An 18,691-nucleotide genomic window follows, 5' to 3' on the forward strand; every position below is an offset into this window, starting at 1 on the left:
GAATAGTCATGCAAAGAAAAGCATATCAGTAAGAAAGTTATAAATGGAGTTCTGATAGTGCCTTGTTTTGTGCTCCACCTGTCTGCCTGCATAGGTAAATAATGATACGTGCTGGTCTGCAGCGAGATGAATCTGTATTTTGTTTGCAAAAGCAGTGACTGTAATAAATATTTATTCTGATATGCTAACCATTCATTGAACAAAATGCTGAGTTAAACTTGTATGAACCACAATTTCCTTTTCTTTAATGTAGACAATATTGCTTCTGAGCTGGAGAATTTTATGGGTCTGATAGAAACAGTAACTGGGTATGTGAAGATCCGCCATTCCCATGCACTAGTCTCCCTCTCTTTCTTGAAGAATCTGCGATATATTTTGGGAGAGGAACAGTTGGACGGGTAAGTGTTCAAATACAACAAACTAGTATTTGTAGAGGCAGCTTTGCTTTAACAGAAAGCCATGGAAAATAAGTCTTACTATGAATACTTTGTTACCATGTATATAAGTCTACACCTCCACTAATATACAGTATTTGTCTCCTACTGAACAACCATTGTACAATCATTCATTTGATCCTCTAGCATGCAAATAGTTGGATGAAGATTTTAAAGATGTATTATGGTAGCCCTGCTAGCTGCTTTCTCTTGTAGAGAGATTTTTTTAGGGAGATGTACTTTGGTAAGCATCATTTTCTGTTATATTAGACATGTTCTGTTTTTTGATGCTCTAGTGCATTCAGAAATGAACATTTCCAGAAGTCATTGCTCTTTTGGCATTGCAGTTTGTTAGTGTTGTATCCTTAACAGAGGTCTATGGGATGTCAATTGGAAGAAGATAACAGGTCACTAACTGCAAGATAAGGGAGTGCGGCTGAAACTAGTATGTGTAGCAGGAAACTGCACATAAGTGAACCAGCCTCAAAATACTAACGTGAAACTAATTCTCCTTATCTAGAGCGAGAGAAACACAATATGAGCCGCTAAAGTAATCACGAGCCACTGAAATGTTTGCTGATAAACATTGTGGATTTGTCCTAATTCTATAATATTCTGTGTAATATGCTTTTAATAGCACATCATGTAATTGCTACCTAAAACACCACCTATCATCCTGACCCCTGGAGGTAGGTGCTGAAAGAGCAAAGGTAGGTTTAGCTCCTGCAAAACTTTAGTCTGAGATGCTTAAGTGGGGGGATGATCTTCTGGGAAATTGCTGCGCTCCCTTTCTCTCCCCAAATTAACTTCCCAAGTTCAAAAGAACACTCTGGAGAAGAAATGAGCCTTCGTCGCTAATGAGAGATCCAATAAAATAAGAATTTTGGAAAATCATTTAGGAAAAGGTGGTGGGAAGGTCATGGGAAAGGTTGTGTGCCTCTGATTTATCTGCCTTGACAGGATAAAGTTACAGCATAAGGGATTCTTCACAGCCTCCCTCTCTTTCTCAGGCTACTCTTTGGTCAGTCTTAAATTCTTAAAATTCCACCATCTGACAGAGCAAGTTAAAGGGCAGCTCTTCATTCTGCACTTGAAAAGCACACTGTCTTTTTCAATAAGAACATTTGGCTCTTTGGAAAAACATGTTTCTAATTGCAAATCCAAGAGGCTTGTCACTTTGCCTAGAACAAGGCTCTTTCAGCTACTTATGATGTGGCATACTTAAGCAGATATTCCAATTATAAATTTGTTTTTGCTTTCTTTTAGTAAGTAAGTTCAGTAGTAATTATGTTTATGGAATCTCGTATGTCAGCAAGCATAACTGATAGGAAAGAAACAGCAGTGCTAAGAATCAGGTTTTAATAATTCTGTTTGCTTGATTCCACAATGGAAAAACAAACAGTGAAACTTAGAAAAGAGGAAAATAGGGGTGCATGTGGGAAGCAAAATCCATGCTAAGGAATTATTGCAATTGCATGCTGCTTGGGTCAGGAACGGTCTTCCTCTGTGTTTGGAAAGTACTTACACATTTGGGACACTGTTACAATCTGAAAGATAATTTTTCAAAAACATTCAGCGTAAGGCAGACACCTCGCATGAAAATTTCAGCCCAAACAGCTAGTGGGCAACGTTATAAGCAACTGAAAACAGGGTCTTAAAATGGGAGTTGTTAGGCTGCCCTAACTATAGCAGCTGCTGCCAGCACTGCATATAATACATACAAAAATTTATATTGAAAGAACATTAAGATTGCAAAGTGAAGCCCTTTTATTTTTGTTCCCTCGCTCTCATGCTTGCCTGTGCAACCTTAATTTGGCCCCCTTGCGCTGAGGTAAGATGCATTATGGTACAGTCTTTAATTACATGACCACAGCCTCTTTTTTTCTCCACAGGACCCCTCCCTCATTCTGTGCGTGGTGCTGAGGAAAAAAGGCAGCTGTTCAAATTTTTATCCTTGTCATTCAATTTGTAAACCCTGCTTTTTTTCCCCCTCATCATCATGCAAAATTTGCAATTATTCATTTCCTCATATTTTTTTCTCTAAGGGTGCCTGTCACCCTCGTATCTGAGTGCCTCATAAGCAGTGAATTTACCTCTGCTGCACGATATGAGCATTATTATTCACATGTAACCAATGGGGAAACGGAAACTCACTATGCTGCCTCAGGCAAGTCTATCTGTAGCAGAGCCGGGATTCGGTCTCTGAATTTAGAAAACGAGGAATGCACAGTTAGTGGCCACCTGTCAAAATTAATGATGTAAATGAGTTGCTTAGCATCACACAGGAAGCCTCTGACTGAGAGGGTTAGAACCAAGTTCTCCATTATAGCCTTCATGTGCCTTAACCACCAGATCATCCTTTTGTCCTCTGCCACATTCACTGCACACCTTCCAGAGTGGGTCCTAGGCTCCCTGCCTGCCTCTCACCCCTGGCCCGCTGGAACTCGTTATCGGGCCCTGGCTTCATGCACCTCCCTGGCCGCCTCAGTCATGCAACCTAACTCATCTGAATGCCATCCAGCCGGTCCACCTCTGAACCAGGCCTAGGAAACATCTGTAGGTGTTCAAGCTTCACACCATCCACTCCCTCGTCCTCGTGACCTGCCCCATCACCGGGTAGCTGGACCTGTTGCCACCTAAGGAGGGCAAGGAATGCTGGTAGGGCAGGATATGTCCCCCAGCTTGTTGGGTATATTAGTTGACGGTTCCTTCATGGAGCCGGGAGCACAGGCATTTACTTGGTGCAGTTCACAAACTCACCCAACATCTATCTTTTTTGCAGTGAGAGAGACACCCTGGTACACATCTAGGTAGAGTGCGTCAGGCTACAACCCCTCTTCCAGAACCTCTTACTGAGGTTCTGGCTTCACTTTTCCCTGTACTTCCTGGTATTGGCACACCTCTCCCATGGCCCCACAAGGTCACAGAACCTCCTTGTGGAGCTGGCCAAGATGGCCATCCAATACACCAGAAGGAGGAAGTTGGATTGGGGGGAGGGAAGTCTGCAAAAGCAGGGACTTATTTCTATTGCTTGTTCAGTCACCTCCTAGCAGAGTTCCTCTGAGTCCACTGACTTCAGATGCCTTTGAGGAGCAGTGGATGCTGTTGGGGGTTCTCTGCTCAGTGTCCCCATCTGGTCACCTGATTTTCACCTTCTGACTTCCACACCTGCCCTGTTTTTTTCATTTGTTGTCCCCCACAAATACTTGTGGCCTGGGTTCACTAGCCCCCCCCCCTCCCCCCTTGGTGAAGGGGAAGGCCGTTAGCGGTGGGTGGGCTTACGCCTGCTGTCTCTTGGCACTACAATAGGTACACACCTTTCAGCTTCTGCCACAAATGAAGAAAAAGTCCTACAAATTGTCCCATATACGGCACTGCTCTAATTCATTCCCTTAGCACTGTCCATCCTGTGCACTAATGAGACAGGTCCCATGGACAGAATTGTATGTGACCATGTCATTAAAGACTGTGTCATACTACTTATGTCCAAGGGACTGAATTAAGGTTACAAAGGCAACTGAAATTCTTTTCCTCACTTGGCTTTCCAACTTAAGATTCTTTGATCATAGTTTTTTTGTACGTCATTTCAAAGGTAAAAATAAATTCTATGGGCAGCTGTAACAGCTCCCCCATCATGCCTCATTAGTAGAATTTGAACCCTGAACCTTCTGCTTGAGCTACAGGACTAACCACATAAATTGACATCGGTTATCTCAGTGGTAGGGAATGAGGTACCCAGGGCCCTGTGCTGAGTTCAGGGGGAACCTGCTCCCTGGGGTTTTTGTTGGGAGCCCAGTCTGGTGCACTTTCATCCAATGTCATTTATCTTTCTTCTGTAGGGATGAGGGGGCGAGCAGTGCAATCTCCTTTTGTTGACTCTGGCCTCTTTTCCCCTAAAAGCTACAATCCAGGGCGCCAATTGCAATGGTGGCTTGTGTGTTGTAGACTCTTGTCAGCTTAGAAATGGACACTAAGCAGTTCATTTTTCTTAGACTGCCGAATAGCCATTAGGTAACTTTCAATCAGTGCCAGGTTAGCTGAACTGGCTACAGTCATCTAGAGGTGAAAGTTGCATTTACCGCTTAACATTATATTAAACTTCAAAATGAAACTGCCTGGCCCATTGCACTACATCAAAATACGTTCATGCCATGGAAGAAGGGGTGTTTCTACAAGTTACTACCCTTTACAGGTCAGTGGGAAAGCTGTGACACAGAAAAAAATTATGGCTCCTCTAGGGGTCGTTTCTCCTCTTTGTTTTTGTTTAAAGGACGTTATGAAGAAACTGGTGCTTTCTCAGAGACTTCTACCAATAAGTGACCCTTCAAAAGGGAGGTAGAGAACTTGTGCAATGGGGCATGACAGGTTGAATTTACATATGGGCTCAAGTGCCCCTCTGATTCCCCTGCTAGTTAGGGGACAGCATAACACCCCAAAGACGGCCATTGGGTGAAGTGGTGTCATGGCACATTGCATCCAAACCCACACTTTAAATTAAACACAATAAAGCAAAATCTCTCATTTCTTCCCTTTTCCAACAGAGACTCAGTTATTGGTAGAGCTGCTTCTAGCCCATCTACAGTGTACAGATTTACAGCCGTGCTGCATAATGAAGAGTCTGTTGGTGCTTTCATTATAAACCCCATTTTTCTGTTCGAAAGTCCCATCGGGCAGATACTGTAGAAATAAAGGAGAATGTACCAGTATTGTTGTGATATTGGTTATTTGCTGATTTCAAAAGTTTTATTATGCCGTGGCTTGTTGGGGGAAACATTCTAAAATAATGGGAGAGTTTTTATTTAAATTTGAACGGCTTGTAAACCAGTTTAAAAATGTCTATCTTTGGATGATGCCTTTTATATGCTATTCCATAATGTATTTGTTTGTTTGTTCTGCAATATTTCTATTGTGTTGGTACCTAAAACCCCTAGTCAGGGATCTGGGCCCCAGTGTGGCAGGCACTGTATGGACACAGAGACGCACCCCCTCCGCGCTCGTGCGCGTGTCACATTAAAAGACAGTCCTCGCCTCAAAATGCTCTACAGTCTCTTTTTAAAAAGCAAACCAAAAATATTCTAAGGATTATTCTGCTCTCCTGCTAATGTTTATAAGCAACTTTTCCTGCAAGGGATAAAGTGATTGGCCCGCTCTATGGGGACAGCTGTGACGCTGATGAGATAGTGTGAAGCTCCTCCCACCCCTCGTTCCCTTCTCTCCCTCATTGGCTGTGATAAGCGAGCTAAAGAGCTTTTTGCCCATCCTAGCCCTGGTTGCTGCAGTACCTTCTTCTCTGGGCCTCCCCAGGGGACTTCTCTTCTGGTCTCTGCCGGTCAGATTCTGTAGCTGGGTCTTCCCTCTGCAGTCAACTCCCCGACTGCTGGCTTGAGCCTGCTACTCACACACACTGCACTGGCCCTTTGTCTGCCAGTCCCTGTTCCTATCCTGTGGAAGTCACTTGCCTTTCCTGCTCATTCTGAACCGCACGTTGCCCTCTCTTAGCAATAGGCTGACCTGGGTTCTTGCCTCTCCCAGAATGAACTGTAGCTCTATCCTTTCCTCTCAGGTCATCCTGAAAAGGAAGGCAGGGGATGCCCAGTAATGAGCAGCAGAATTGCTGCTGCATTTTTGTTACAGGAACCGTTATAAATTTCAGTGCAGATGTATGTAGCACTGCGAATGTCCCATTGTGGCTGCGGGAGCTATATAAATATGGAAAATGTGTGTTTTTAAAAACTCAGCCGGTAGTTGCCCAGATATCAGTGTGTCCTATGCTTTAAGGTTGCACATAAGCTGTGTGATGACACTACCATGTGGGTGCTGCAGAGGATATGAACATCTGTTCACGTTCTTTGTCCTGACACAAAAATTGGGCCTTTAAGGTCCACAGGCTTCTGCTCATAGGTTTAGACTGTCCTCCTTCAGGCCCCAACCTCCTCTCTTTCGGTTAGTTTCTATCTCAATAGCTGTTCGGCAGAAGTTTGTTTTCCTGTTGAGAGTGTTTTATTCTTTCCATGCTATCTTCCTTGGCATCCTGACATTTCCCCCCCCACAGCTGTAAAGGCCAAAGTCTGATATAATTGTTACTTATAACTTGTATCTCCAGAACCCTGAGTGTGCTTTTAGCCCTCTGCGGCATCTTTTTTGTTTCTGCAATGGTTTACCTATCCTGTGACTGGACTTGTATGCAGTATTCCAAATGTGGTTTCACTGGTGCCTCAGATGGTGCCAGAATAGCTTCTACTAATTTATACTTGCCATGTATATATACATCCGTAGAACTTGTTTGCTACTCGGACTTGTGCAGATGGTTTTAACCTACTATCCACTTTTAGTCCTAACTCTTTTTTGACCTCTTTGCAGTAGTCTGAAGTACCAACGAGAATGCTTGACTTCATCCAGTCACTTGATTGTCCTGAAAACTTAGTCATGCCTCTTTAAAATAAGAAATGCCACATTTCGCTCTGGTATTTCAAACACAAAGTGATAGGAGGCATTCAGTTAAACCTCTTGGATTAAAACCTGTTGTAATAATCTTGAAGGCATTTTATTGTACTAGCTGCATCTAATCTGAGTCCTGCTTTAGGGCCTTCTTTTAAAAAAAAAAAAAAAAAAAAAAACCTCATCTGCCGTCATTTATTCCCATGGCTATTGATGATGCACGTTTCATCTCATTAAAGATGTTCAGGAAGTTGCAAGCGTAGTTTTTGCTCATTGACTGCAAAGAGATAATAATGTCTGAACCATCCACAGTCTCTCAGTACACATGGTGAGATCCAAGTGCAGTTTTGCGTAATGCTTGTAGAAGATGTTCTCTTGGTGAAATTTAACTCACACGTATGCTCCATCTTCAACTGTATTAGTCAACAAAAAGCAGGTGTACTCTCTGCTCAACCCAAAGCAGTGTCAGATGTATTTGTTTTGTTAGAAATAAAGTACTAGGTATTTGGGGACACTTGGAAGCAGGAGGAGCAGGCTGTTCTTGTTTTTGTATAGCACTGTAAGTGCACTCAGCACTTGGCACTAGGAAGAAAACACAAAGGAGAGAACTGCAATCCTGTCCCGAAGAGATTGCAGCCCCAATAAACAAACGATTCCATTCTCTTGGCTGATTCATTGGGTATTCCGAGGTGTCATTGTTGTGTAACGTGGGAGGAAACAATACTGAAGGAAAACTATAAATGATGGTGTTGATTTGCTATCAAACCCATGGTAAGTCTGTTACTATCCTGCAGAAACTCTTATGGATGTTGCATAATGTGTTGAGAGAAAAGAAATTTTGACTCCATTGATAGGGACACACCAGTGCAAAACAGGGCTTGCACAAATCACAAGGGTGTAGTGTCTTTATATTAGGGGTTTACATCAGTGTAGTTAACATGGCTGCAGATTTCCCTAATATTACAATAATCATTTAGACATGCCCTTAATTCCCTCTCCAGGACCTTCCGTTCCCAACCTCAAAATGAAAATGCTTCTGTAGGGTCTTTTCTGCAATGGAAACTTGAAGTGCTCTGGTCTGTACCCATCTTGCCATTTCAGCCCAGTGTGGAATTTACACAAGTAACTTGCATCGGTATTCATCACAGTTAAGGTGTGCATGTAACTCCACTCGTGCAGTGAGAGAATAGACCCCCATCGTCTGTTAGAAAGTGGCTGCAGCAGGTGATCAGATTGTGATAGTTCAGAGCTTTAAAGCAGTGAAGGTTTGTGCTGTGCTCACATAGTCACATAAGTGTGACTATTTATTACCAGACAGTAATGTACGAGAGGCAGAATACTTGGTGGAGCATACGTGATACTTTGTATTGGACCAACAGATAAATTACAACACACTGTCTTTCGGGCAGAGAAAACTCCTCTTTCAGCTCATGTAACACAATTTAGTAACACAAGAAAGGATGCAGCATTCTCTACCTTTCCATCTTATCTTGATGACCTAAAGTATAGCACACGTTTTCTGCTGTACAATACGCAAGGCTGTCAAATCTCATTAGCAGTTAACGTGGAAAATATATTATAGAGATCTCTTTCAAAGGAACATGGATTGAATGTTGTATGTCAAGGAGTGGGAAAGGAATAAAATACTGTACAATTGTGTTTTAAATAGCATCTTCCATACAAACTGCATTGTCAAACCCACACTGGAGTAAGGGAAGGCTACAACCAGTGGTAGTCTTGGAGTCCCATGTTGTAGCCATTCCCTCTCTTACCTGTGGAAAAATTCAAGGGAAACTCACTTCCTAGGGGGAAGAAGCATTTGCTCTCCTCTTTGGAGGCAGAGAGACTGAGCAGGTGTAATCAGTTCATGTCAATAGGAGGATATTTCATTTAAAAAAGAATTGCCACTGTGTTCAGCTAGTTTGGACAGGAACTACCCATGAGCTGATGGTAAAACTAACTTTGCCTTTTAAAATCTTTGTAGGAATTATTCTTTCTATGTGCTGGACAACCAGAATCTGCAACAACTGTGGGACTGGAACCACCACAACCTGACGATCAAAGAGGGGAAAATGTACTTTGCATTTAATCCCAAACTGTGTGTGTCTGAGATTTACCGCATGGAGGACGTGTCGGGAACCAAGGGACGGCAGAGTAAAGGAGATATAAATCCAAGAAACAATGGGGAGAGAGCCTCTTGTAAGTCATAGATCAGAAGGGGAATTAAATAGGAGTGAGGCCTAATACGAACTTTAAAAATAAAGACAACCACCCCACAATCCTACTGAGGAATACAGAATGTAGAAGTTAGTGATTAAAAGACACATTATCCATTGTAATTCAGCCGTTCCCAAACTGCGGTCCATGGTCTACTGGTGATTTGCAGAGCTGACTGATCACATATGGATGACTATTTCCAGCTGCTAAATTACATTGATGAAGAAAATGCTTTGTTTTCCTAATACGATTTTGACAGTGATTTGCTATAGCTACGGGAACACAATTTAAAATGTCCACATTACAAAAGAGTTTGAGGACGCCCAATTCCATCGCTTTGCCACACCACAATATTTCGCAAAATAATCTTTTTTCCTTATTTGTGGTATAATCTGGTTTTTAAAATCTTCAATGATGGAGTTTCCACCACTTCCTTTGCAAGACAGATCCATGACATCATAAATATTAGGGGGGAGAGGGGATTATCTATTTAGTTTCCTGATATTGAGGAGACTGCAGAATTTTAGTGCAAAATCAGTTGCTTTATTTTCATACTTCTGGCTGGCCTCTGCTAATGCGGATTGCTGCTTGTCAGTTGCTAGAAATATTCTTTAGAATAAATCTGCTGTGATTTGTTTCCGTGTCAAACAGAGAATAACTTGAGAGAAATATTTCCAGTTAGTTCTACAATATTTCAGAGTTACAATGCCTTTGTGTTTTTGGGCTGTGCAGAAGCATATTCACAAAGGGCATGATCCAAAACCCATTCAAGTCAATGGAAGTCTCCCATTTGCTTTCAGTGGTCTTTGGATCAGGCCTTTTGATTTACAAACAAATTTAAAATCCCATCTGTCCTTTAAGGATTGCAAAGAAAAGAGGGCTTACAGGCCTGGCTTTGTCCCATGGCCCATAGAGCTGATGACATGTTTTGTCTGTTAGGTTGTTTGTGGTGTTCTTGGAAATGAGTAAATTAAAGCATATCATGTTTATAAGTAAAACCCCCTTGTGCTGGACAGTGTTCACAAAATTAGGACACACACTGCGGAATGTCTCTTTAGGCATGATGCATAAATGCAGATGGTGCAGATCCTTGTTGTGCAAAGGAAGGAGTGTGCTTACATTCAATAGACTGAGTGCTCACAGTTCTGGAGGAGTTACAGATGCACAGCCAGTCCCTACTACCATGAGGCCAGTGCCAGCCACTGCCTGTTCCTTAAAATGGTTACAAAAAGCTTTCTGACTCTCAAAAGGGAAAAAAGGAGAGAATTAACAAAAGCTAAATTGCCTTTGAAAAGATAGCAGCACCATTAGTGCCAGCGTACATGAGGGTGAAAACCTCTTTATTTTTCAGAGTTCTACTAAGATGTTAAAACTCACTCACAATTGACACTTAACACACAAGTTCTCGGTCCAAGAATTAAGTTTTTAAAACGGTTTTGTTTCAGGACTGGATGCCTGTTCATCTCTAAGTTGCTGGCTCAGATCCAGCCCAGCCCAGTGTAGTATAGCAACTGGAAGCTGCTGCCATCAAACAGCTGTGCTGTATATGAAATGAGTTTAATCATTCTCAATCCAGCACCTAATCAATAGGAATGCAAAAACCACTATTGCAGTTGCCAGGGGCTGCATGGGCCATAGAAGCTGATCTTTCCTTTTACCCCAGAGTGCGCTCACTTAAACTCAGTGCTTAAATTTATAAGCAGAATAGAAGACGGAAGCTTGTAGCACTAACTGTACTGGTCCTGTAGATAAACAGGACTTCCATTCACAGAGAGAATCCTGAGCACCTTTTCCCAGCATTCTAACCACACACTTTAAAATGTTTTATTTTTAAGAAATAAATGTACGTGTTTCCACGTATCCTAATGTTACAGAACCCTCACTAAGTGCTTTGGAATAAATAGAACATATGTAGCAACTAGTAGGTTCCTGCAGTACAGTGGTGCTGAGTGCTGTCGAGGCCCCTAAACTACATAACACTGAGGCACACAGTTTTAAGAAACACAACAAAACCCAATAACAAAGTTGTGAATTGAACTAATTTTGCCGTGGTTACTGACTGTCATTTGTTTATGCTGTAGGCGAAAGCCACATTCTGAATTTTGTCTCCAACACCACCCTGAAGAACCGGATTAAGCTCACCTGGGAGCGGTATCGCCCTCCGGATTACAGAGATCTTATTAGCTTCACTGTTTACTACAAAGAGGCGTGAGTATACGTGTTCTGAGACTAATGATGTCATTCAGGAAATAACAGGCACAGTGGGTAGGATTTCTCTCTTGACCGTTGTGTTTATTGGCTGAATAAAGAATAAAGTGAGTCAGCAAAGTCCCTTGGGCAATTCTTATTCTGTGCAGAGTACTCACTTTGTTCTCGAGTGCTCCTTTCTTACAAGGTTCTGTTTTGATACTATGCACTATCCCAAAGTGCCTGCTAACGTGGAGGTGTTTAGGACCTGTTTTCAGGACACTTTCTCATTTAAAAAACCCCAAGTGATATAAAATGCTCGCCTATTTTCTGGGTGCTTTTCTGTGTTTATTGGAATCTCCAAATATATGTGCTTTTATGCCAGTTAGCTCTTTCTCCTCCCAGCCATGACATTGGCTAGGCAGCAGCATGGCGCACACACCCACACCCTTTGTATTGGAGATGGGCCTGAACCAGAGCTGAAATCCGAATGTCTCCGTCCCCCTGTGCTCCAGTGTTTTGGGAAATGTCAAACAGTGACTTGGGCTCAATTCTCCTTCATATTCAAGTATTTTTCTGACCCGTGTTCACATATTATCTGTCACTAAGTAGCTTTTCTAAAGAGGACCTATTGCCAGTGTCCACACTGACCAGCAATTCTTGGTACATCAACCACCAATAAAGGGTCTAACCCTACCTTTTTGTAGTCCTTTCCCTACTCCATTCTATCTCTAATCTCAGACCAGGTTTCCTCTCTGCTGTCCAGAGCTGTTCCACAGTCTCTGTGGAAGTAATAGTTAGAGCGAGCAAGAAACACTTCCAACCAGAAACATAATAAATCAGTCAGCTGCATTGAGATTCTGCTTTGAGAAGAGAGAGCTGTAACAGAGACAGAGCCTGGTGAGCAGGCTGATTGCTTCAACATCCTGGAGCTGAGTTGTGAGCAAATGAAGCAGGAATTCTATTAATACCACAATATGAGTCTATAACATGGTATGCCTTCAGTATTGACATGTCCGTGCTAAATAGTCATTAAATAAAAGTAATACCTTTGTATATAGTTGTACCAATAATGCAATTTAAATTTAATCAAATGTACAAATTACAGGTCCAAAGTTGGTTGTTTGCCTATGTCAAGAACTAAAGCAGCCAGGAGGCTACTGAGCTACTAGTCAAAGTGTAGCAAAATCTGGGTTCTTGCGGCTACCGTTCAATCACTGCCCATAATTATTCTGAGTCGCATCTGTTTAATTTGAGCCCAGATAACCTGTGAATATAAAGTCAGAAACATTTCACTCTCTGCTTTTGAAAGTAAGATAGGGCAACGGAGTCGGTGTCCTTAGAACAAGTCTTGTTTATGTTTTAATTGACACAGTAATCTACAGCTATGTAACCAAACACATTTATATTGAGTACAAGGAGTTTCCCTTTGTACCTACATGTGAATGTGATTGGTTCTTACGGTTTATCACCACTACCACAAGACAATAACAAACTGGCAATTTTTTGTTTTATGGTTCGTTGTATTTATATAAGAAGAAATAACGGCTTTTTATTATTCCATTATATGGGGAAGGGATTATTTGTTTGGCATAGTCTACCCGTTGTATAATGCTAGGTACCCTTATGGAGCTCTATAAATAATAAATTAATACCTCAGCGGGTTTCTTCTCTCCAACGCTTATTGGCCTATCGCTGAAGGTCTGTTTCTGTTTCTCTCTGCTGACAACAGTTACACGTTATCTCTCCTTTGGCAGGGAGTGGTTGAATTGAAGATGTTTGTTCATACTGATAAATTAGCCAATAGCTTTCCTTTTGTGGGAAGGGAAAGTAAGCCATGAGTACCTATTTCTCTCGGTTTCCTGACATCTCAGTAACTACAGAGGCTAAATCCTGTAGCTAAATCTGAACTCCCTAGTTTTATAGCAGTTGGAAATAAAAGACAAATCTAGGCTCTGGGATTGTCTTTTATTCTTCTATAAAAAACGAATACTTTTTTTATTAGTTTCATTGGACAAAGGCTGATGTGAGATTCCTGCATAAAAGTTCGAGTGTTTTTAAGAGGAAGTAAAAGTACAATCCGTGCCATTTTCTTTTAATATTTCAGACCATTCAAGAATGTGACAGAGTATGATGGGCAAGATGCTTGTGGTTCTAATAGCTGGAACATGGTGGATGTTGATCTGCCCCCAAACAAAGAGAACAACCCTGGGATTTTACTGCAGGGACTGAAACCTTGGACTCAATATGCCATTTATGTCAAGGCTGTTACTCTCACAATGATGGAGAATCATCACATCCATGGAGCAAAGAGTGAAATAGTCTATATACGCACCAATGCTGCAGGTAAGGCCTGTGATGCATGACACTGCAAAGGTATCACAGGCTGGGCTTTCACCCACTCAGATGGGTCTTTAAAGCTGCATGTGTAATTTATTAGCCCTGGACTGTGGAAAAAACTAAGTGCATTGGAAAACATGAACAACTTTAAATGCTTGATACTCAGGAAATCCATTAGAGGGGCCCAGTGCAGTTTAAATATATTGCAGTCTCAGTTAAGGTCACTTGTAATATTCCTCCCAGAAAACATTGCAATGAGGGCAGACAAGGGTCCGTTTGTCAGCCATACGGACAGGAACACATGGTGTCTGTTTTTCACAGTTATGTACTTGCCTTTAAGTCATAATACTGACCACTACAACACAACATCAGGTGAACGTGTTTGATTGAGCTCCACCTTTTGACCACAAATAGCTTCCAAAATGAGTGGGACATTTAAATAGCCTGGCATCAAAGATGAATTATTAAAAAAAAAAAAACAGTAGCGTGATAAGGTAATTTCTGAAACAAAAGATGGGAGAAGCTCAGGTACCCAAATACTACAGTGAGGTGCATAGGATAAAAGCTGGCTGTTACTTTTAAGTGTCAGCTGCCTTTTGAATAGACCATCGTTTTGAGATCTACAAACACGTTGCTTTTAAATGTTTGATTTTTGGAAGGCACTGAACATCAGGTCATCTTGTCTACCTGTTAGTCTCAGCTGTGTTCCAAATTGTTATATTTCAAATGTGTGTAATCCTATGTGCATTGTTATAGGATTTGAAGTCTCTTTTTTGCCCTGTATCTTATAAAGCAATTGGGATTTTGCTCTTATTTTAAAGCTCTTGGTTTTCTAGTGCATGCCTTGGAGCAAGCATTGGAGACCTTAAGCTGTAGAGATCCTCAAGATGATGGTGCTGCATTGGTGAAAAGGGCTCTTGCACTATTGATAAGGAGCCTCTTTCACCATTTGTCTATTGAAATGTGTGAGGGCAAGAGAGAGAAATTTGAGAGATGGACATGTTTTTCAACCTTGAATTCAACAAGTCTCTGGCAACGCTGAGTGAGACGACTTAACTTTTTGTTTGCTCAAATTCAGGAGAAAACCCTATATATTTTGAGGGTTTTTTCAATGTATTCTACACAAATGCTAGTTGAGAACAGCCACCATTATTCATATAACATAATCGCAAACATACAAGATGTGTCTATTTTCAGGGTGTGAATTAAACAAGGAGAGAATTACGTCAAATAATTCAAAATTTTGCTAAGTGTGATTTGCCTGTCCAAGACCGTATAAACTCTCTCAAATATTTAGAGGTGGGAAGTCCAGTTAGAACCTCACTCTCATCAGACCTCTCAAGAAATGTCTGTGTATGTTTTTGGATATTATTTCGTATGGAAATTCATCACAGAGGGTTTGCTGCTGTGGTTTGTTTACTTCACGCCCCTACATTTCTCTCTCTCAACATAATGTCATTCATAATTTCCCAGATTGGCATTCTAAATTTTCTTTGCATAAACGATTGCTTTTATTTAGAAAGCAGCAACTAAAAAATATGGGACAGTGCTAGTCATAAATAGAAACTTTCTGGATTACATGGAGTAAGGAAATCAGAATGTCATTAAATAGTCTACCAGGGCATGGTTCCATACTTCAGGCCAAGTTCTGTGGTCATTATTAAAGCAGTATTCCCTTTGGAAATTAATGGGAGCTTTGTTGGTTTAAGGATTGCAAAACTTGGCCCTTAGACATTAAGGAAAGTTGTTGAGTACATCAGATCACTGCTGTAGGGAGGTGGCTTTTAAAACATTCACATCTGTTAGCCAAGGGGAGTCAGCAGCATTCTTCATTCCCTTGAGGTGGGACGAGCTGTTTTTCGGAGTGATGTACAAAGCAGTTAATTGAGGCATTGTTTCTCAGCTTTTTATATTTCAATGAGTTGTGTGTAAAAATGCCTATTTTTTTTTTCCTGTTCCTTTTCCCATCCTAGTACCATCTATCCCACTGGATGTTATTTCAGCATCTAATGCCTCCTCTCAGCTAATAGTGAAATGGAATCCACCCTCTCTCCCCAATGGCAACCTGTCCTACTATATTGTACGGTGGCAGCAGCAGCCTCAGGACAGTTATCTTTACCGACATAACTACTGCTCCAAAGGTAAGGGAGCTGAAAGCAGTTGTGTGAAAATGCCTGAGATTCATACCTGTCAGTCCTTGTTATTCACATGACCAGCAAATGCAGCTGCAGCTACCTATTCTCTGATGTTTCTGTGAATAACAGCCAGTATGGGGGAAGGGTGAACATGGATTGTTAATACACCCACTGGCGGTAAGGGAAAAAACCTCAACATCTGGTCTTTTCTTTTAAAGATAAAGTCCCAATTCGGAGATATGCTGATGGGACCATTGATACAGAAGAAGCTACCGAACCCACCAAGCCAGAAGGGAGTGGGGGAGAAAAAGGACCTTGCTGTGCTTGCCCCAAGACAGAGGCAGAGAAGCAAGCTGAGAAGGAGGAGGCAGAGTACCGGAAAGTCTTTGAGAACTTCCTCCATAACTCCATCTTTGTGCCCAGGTAATAGAAGCTGGATCTTTGCTGTCTTTATAGGTGGGGACTAGTGGTAATATCATTTCCTGGGGCCCTTGATATATACACATGAAAACATTTTTTTAATCAAACCATAAGCACGTAAACACTGCCTCATGTAAGGAGAGAGGTGACCTACAGTCTTTTGTTTCATAGCTTCTTTTCTTCACTGATTTTTAGCTCTCTCCCTATTTTAACTAATCATAATAGTCCGAACCTTCTTTGTGGTTGCTCCTTTGTGGTATCAAAGGTCATGTAACAGTTCTTCACCTGTAAGGGTTTCAAGGATGATCAACCCACGGCAGAGAACTGGCTTCAAACCTGTTTTTTCTCTAAATAGCCTTTTAAATGCGTAGGTAACTCATCTTGAAGATGTATCTCGTTTGGAAATGAAAGGAATATTGGGGCCTGGCTGAATTGGAAATGGTTGTCGGTTCTAATTTATGTCTCTGCACTAATTAAGGAGAGTGTCTTGGTTTCCTGGGCTTTGACTGTAACCAAGAATTAAATGTACACACTCTTTCATGATAAAGGGTGCTGCTTACATGTTAAGTAGAAACATATCCATTAAGCTCCGTTTTATATGGCATCATGGAGCAGGTATTATTGAATTCATCAGTGGTTGTGATGCTTGAGTTTCTAAATTACCTCTTTTGTAAGCTGTTTTTACTTAAGATAATTGGATCACAAGGCCAGCATACTGTGTGTAGCTGTAACACTACTATGTAAGCAGTCAGCTTTCAGCTTTGATCGTACATGTAGTCTCATTGTCTCTCTTGGCTGGAGAGGAGTAGGTGGAGTTGGCATTAAATGGAGCTTCAGAAAGTGTTCAGGTGTGGTCTTCATGAAAAAACAAGACTGAGTGATAAGTTTGAGAACAAAAATTTTTTTCTTTAACTTCTAAAGATCTTATTTAAGACACTCTTAGACTGTGTAAGGCAGTGAGGAGCCAAATTACCGATCAGCGTTACTCAAAAGAGCCACAGTAGTGTGAATTCATTGTTTAATTTGGCTCTCTCTATATAATATTCTCACAGCAAAAAGACTGACCAACTAGTCTACAGTTGGTTAATAACATAGTAAAAGCATCCTGATTGGTTAATAATTAAATCACACAATGTTTTAAAATCATGTGCTGCAGAGAGACACAGTAAGGAGCCTCAGTCTGAGTATCACTGATGTAAGGACTTCAGGGCAGGGGCCATGTTTACCTGGGGGGTTGTACAGCAGCTATTGCAATGGGTCACTGACCTTGATTGAGACCTCTGTGCACTACCCCAGTACAAATAATATTGCTTCTTGCTGGAAGTGTCTAGTTGTTGTCCTGAACTGTTGTTGATTTACTCCAGTTTTGTGTGCACTGCTGATAAGTTAGCAGACCAGATCCTGAAATAACCAGTGGTTGTGTTAATCCTGAGCAACACCTTATGATGTAAACAAATTCGGACTTCGGCCTACTGCACGACAGGTTTGGAAACCACATGCATGTTATAAGTTGCCTGAAGTGACATGATATTAGTTTTGTGGAGGAAAAGTATTTTTCCATTTAACCAAAGCTTTCAGGCATTTGAAACATGACATTCATTTTGTCTGATGGTAAATTTTCATGGACTAATTTAAAAAAAAGAGAAAAGTAAACCTTGAACAGAGGCAGGAACAAATTGCTAGCAATCTTTTACATGCTGTAGATTTACACTGTTTTAAAACTTAAATGGGAGCAATTCATAAAGAATGCCTTCAATGTTTTCCAGTTTTCCCCCTACTCAGCTTGCTTTCATAATGTGTATATTTTTCTTTTCAGTGATTTAACAGCAGGATCAGATAAGATATAAGACTTGTAAATAGCTGAGTGAGTTAAGTGACTTTTAAGAAGTCTGAATGTCAGGGAAATGTGAGATTATGACCTGGTGAGATTTCTCCATAGGACAAATCTGAGCAACTTCTTACTTGCAGATGTCTATTTTTTTTTCTTTTCTTTCCCTGAGGGAGAAGTTAATTCATGTGTCAACACAAGCCTCATTAGAAGTGTATTATGTTTCCAGCTTTCTACCTAGGTCTTGTCTGTCTTTGGGATGTTATGAAAGAAGCACAGCACGTAAATAAAAGGGTCTGACCGTGCGGTTTTCAGGCTGCTTAAAAACAAATACATCTGTGTCGTTACATCATCCTGCCCTGGCCTGTTTGTGATTTCTAAAGGGCCCAGTGTACAGCATTGCAGCAGGAAGGGTAGGGCTGAGACAAGATAATTTTTATTGCTTTTGGAACTGCGTTTACAGCACTGCAAGAGCCATTACTCTGCAGCTTTCCTTTTGTTTTCTAGTGGTAACCGAGTAACACACAGTATCTGAGAAGCTGTAACTTAACAATTAGCACATAGTCAGAGACCTGGGCTGCACTTAAAAATTAAATTAACATAGGCTGTGGCTACACTTAGCACTTCAAAGCACTGCCGCGGTAGCGCTTTGAAGCGCTAAGTGTAGTCAAAGCGCCAGCGCTGGGAGAGAG

General features: G+C 41.3%; 1 protein-coding gene across 1 annotated transcript in view; it reads left to right on the top strand.

Annotated features, from left to right (window-relative positions):
• The window catches only part of IGF1R (insulin like growth factor 1 receptor), a 260,419-nt gene that overhangs the window by 206,205 nt on the left and 35,523 nt on the right, over nt 1-18,691 (top strand). The window contains exons 5-10 of the mRNA XM_039490284.1: nt 254-398; nt 8,857-9,071; nt 11,171-11,297; nt 13,384-13,622; nt 15,590-15,757; nt 15,970-16,174. Coding sequence (XP_039346218.1) covers nt 254-398; nt 8,857-9,071; nt 11,171-11,297; nt 13,384-13,622; nt 15,590-15,757; nt 15,970-16,174 — 1,099 coding nt within the window. The remainder of the gene's footprint in view (nt 1-253; nt 399-8,856; nt 9,072-11,170; nt 11,298-13,383; nt 13,623-15,589; nt 15,758-15,969; nt 16,175-18,691) is intronic.

The sequence above is a fragment of the Mauremys reevesii genome, linkage group 10, assembly GCF_016161935.1.
Source record: "Mauremys reevesii isolate NIE-2019 linkage group 10, ASM1616193v1, whole genome shotgun sequence".
NCBI classification, from domain to species: domain Eukaryota; kingdom Metazoa; phylum Chordata; order Testudines; family Geoemydidae; genus Mauremys; species Mauremys reevesii.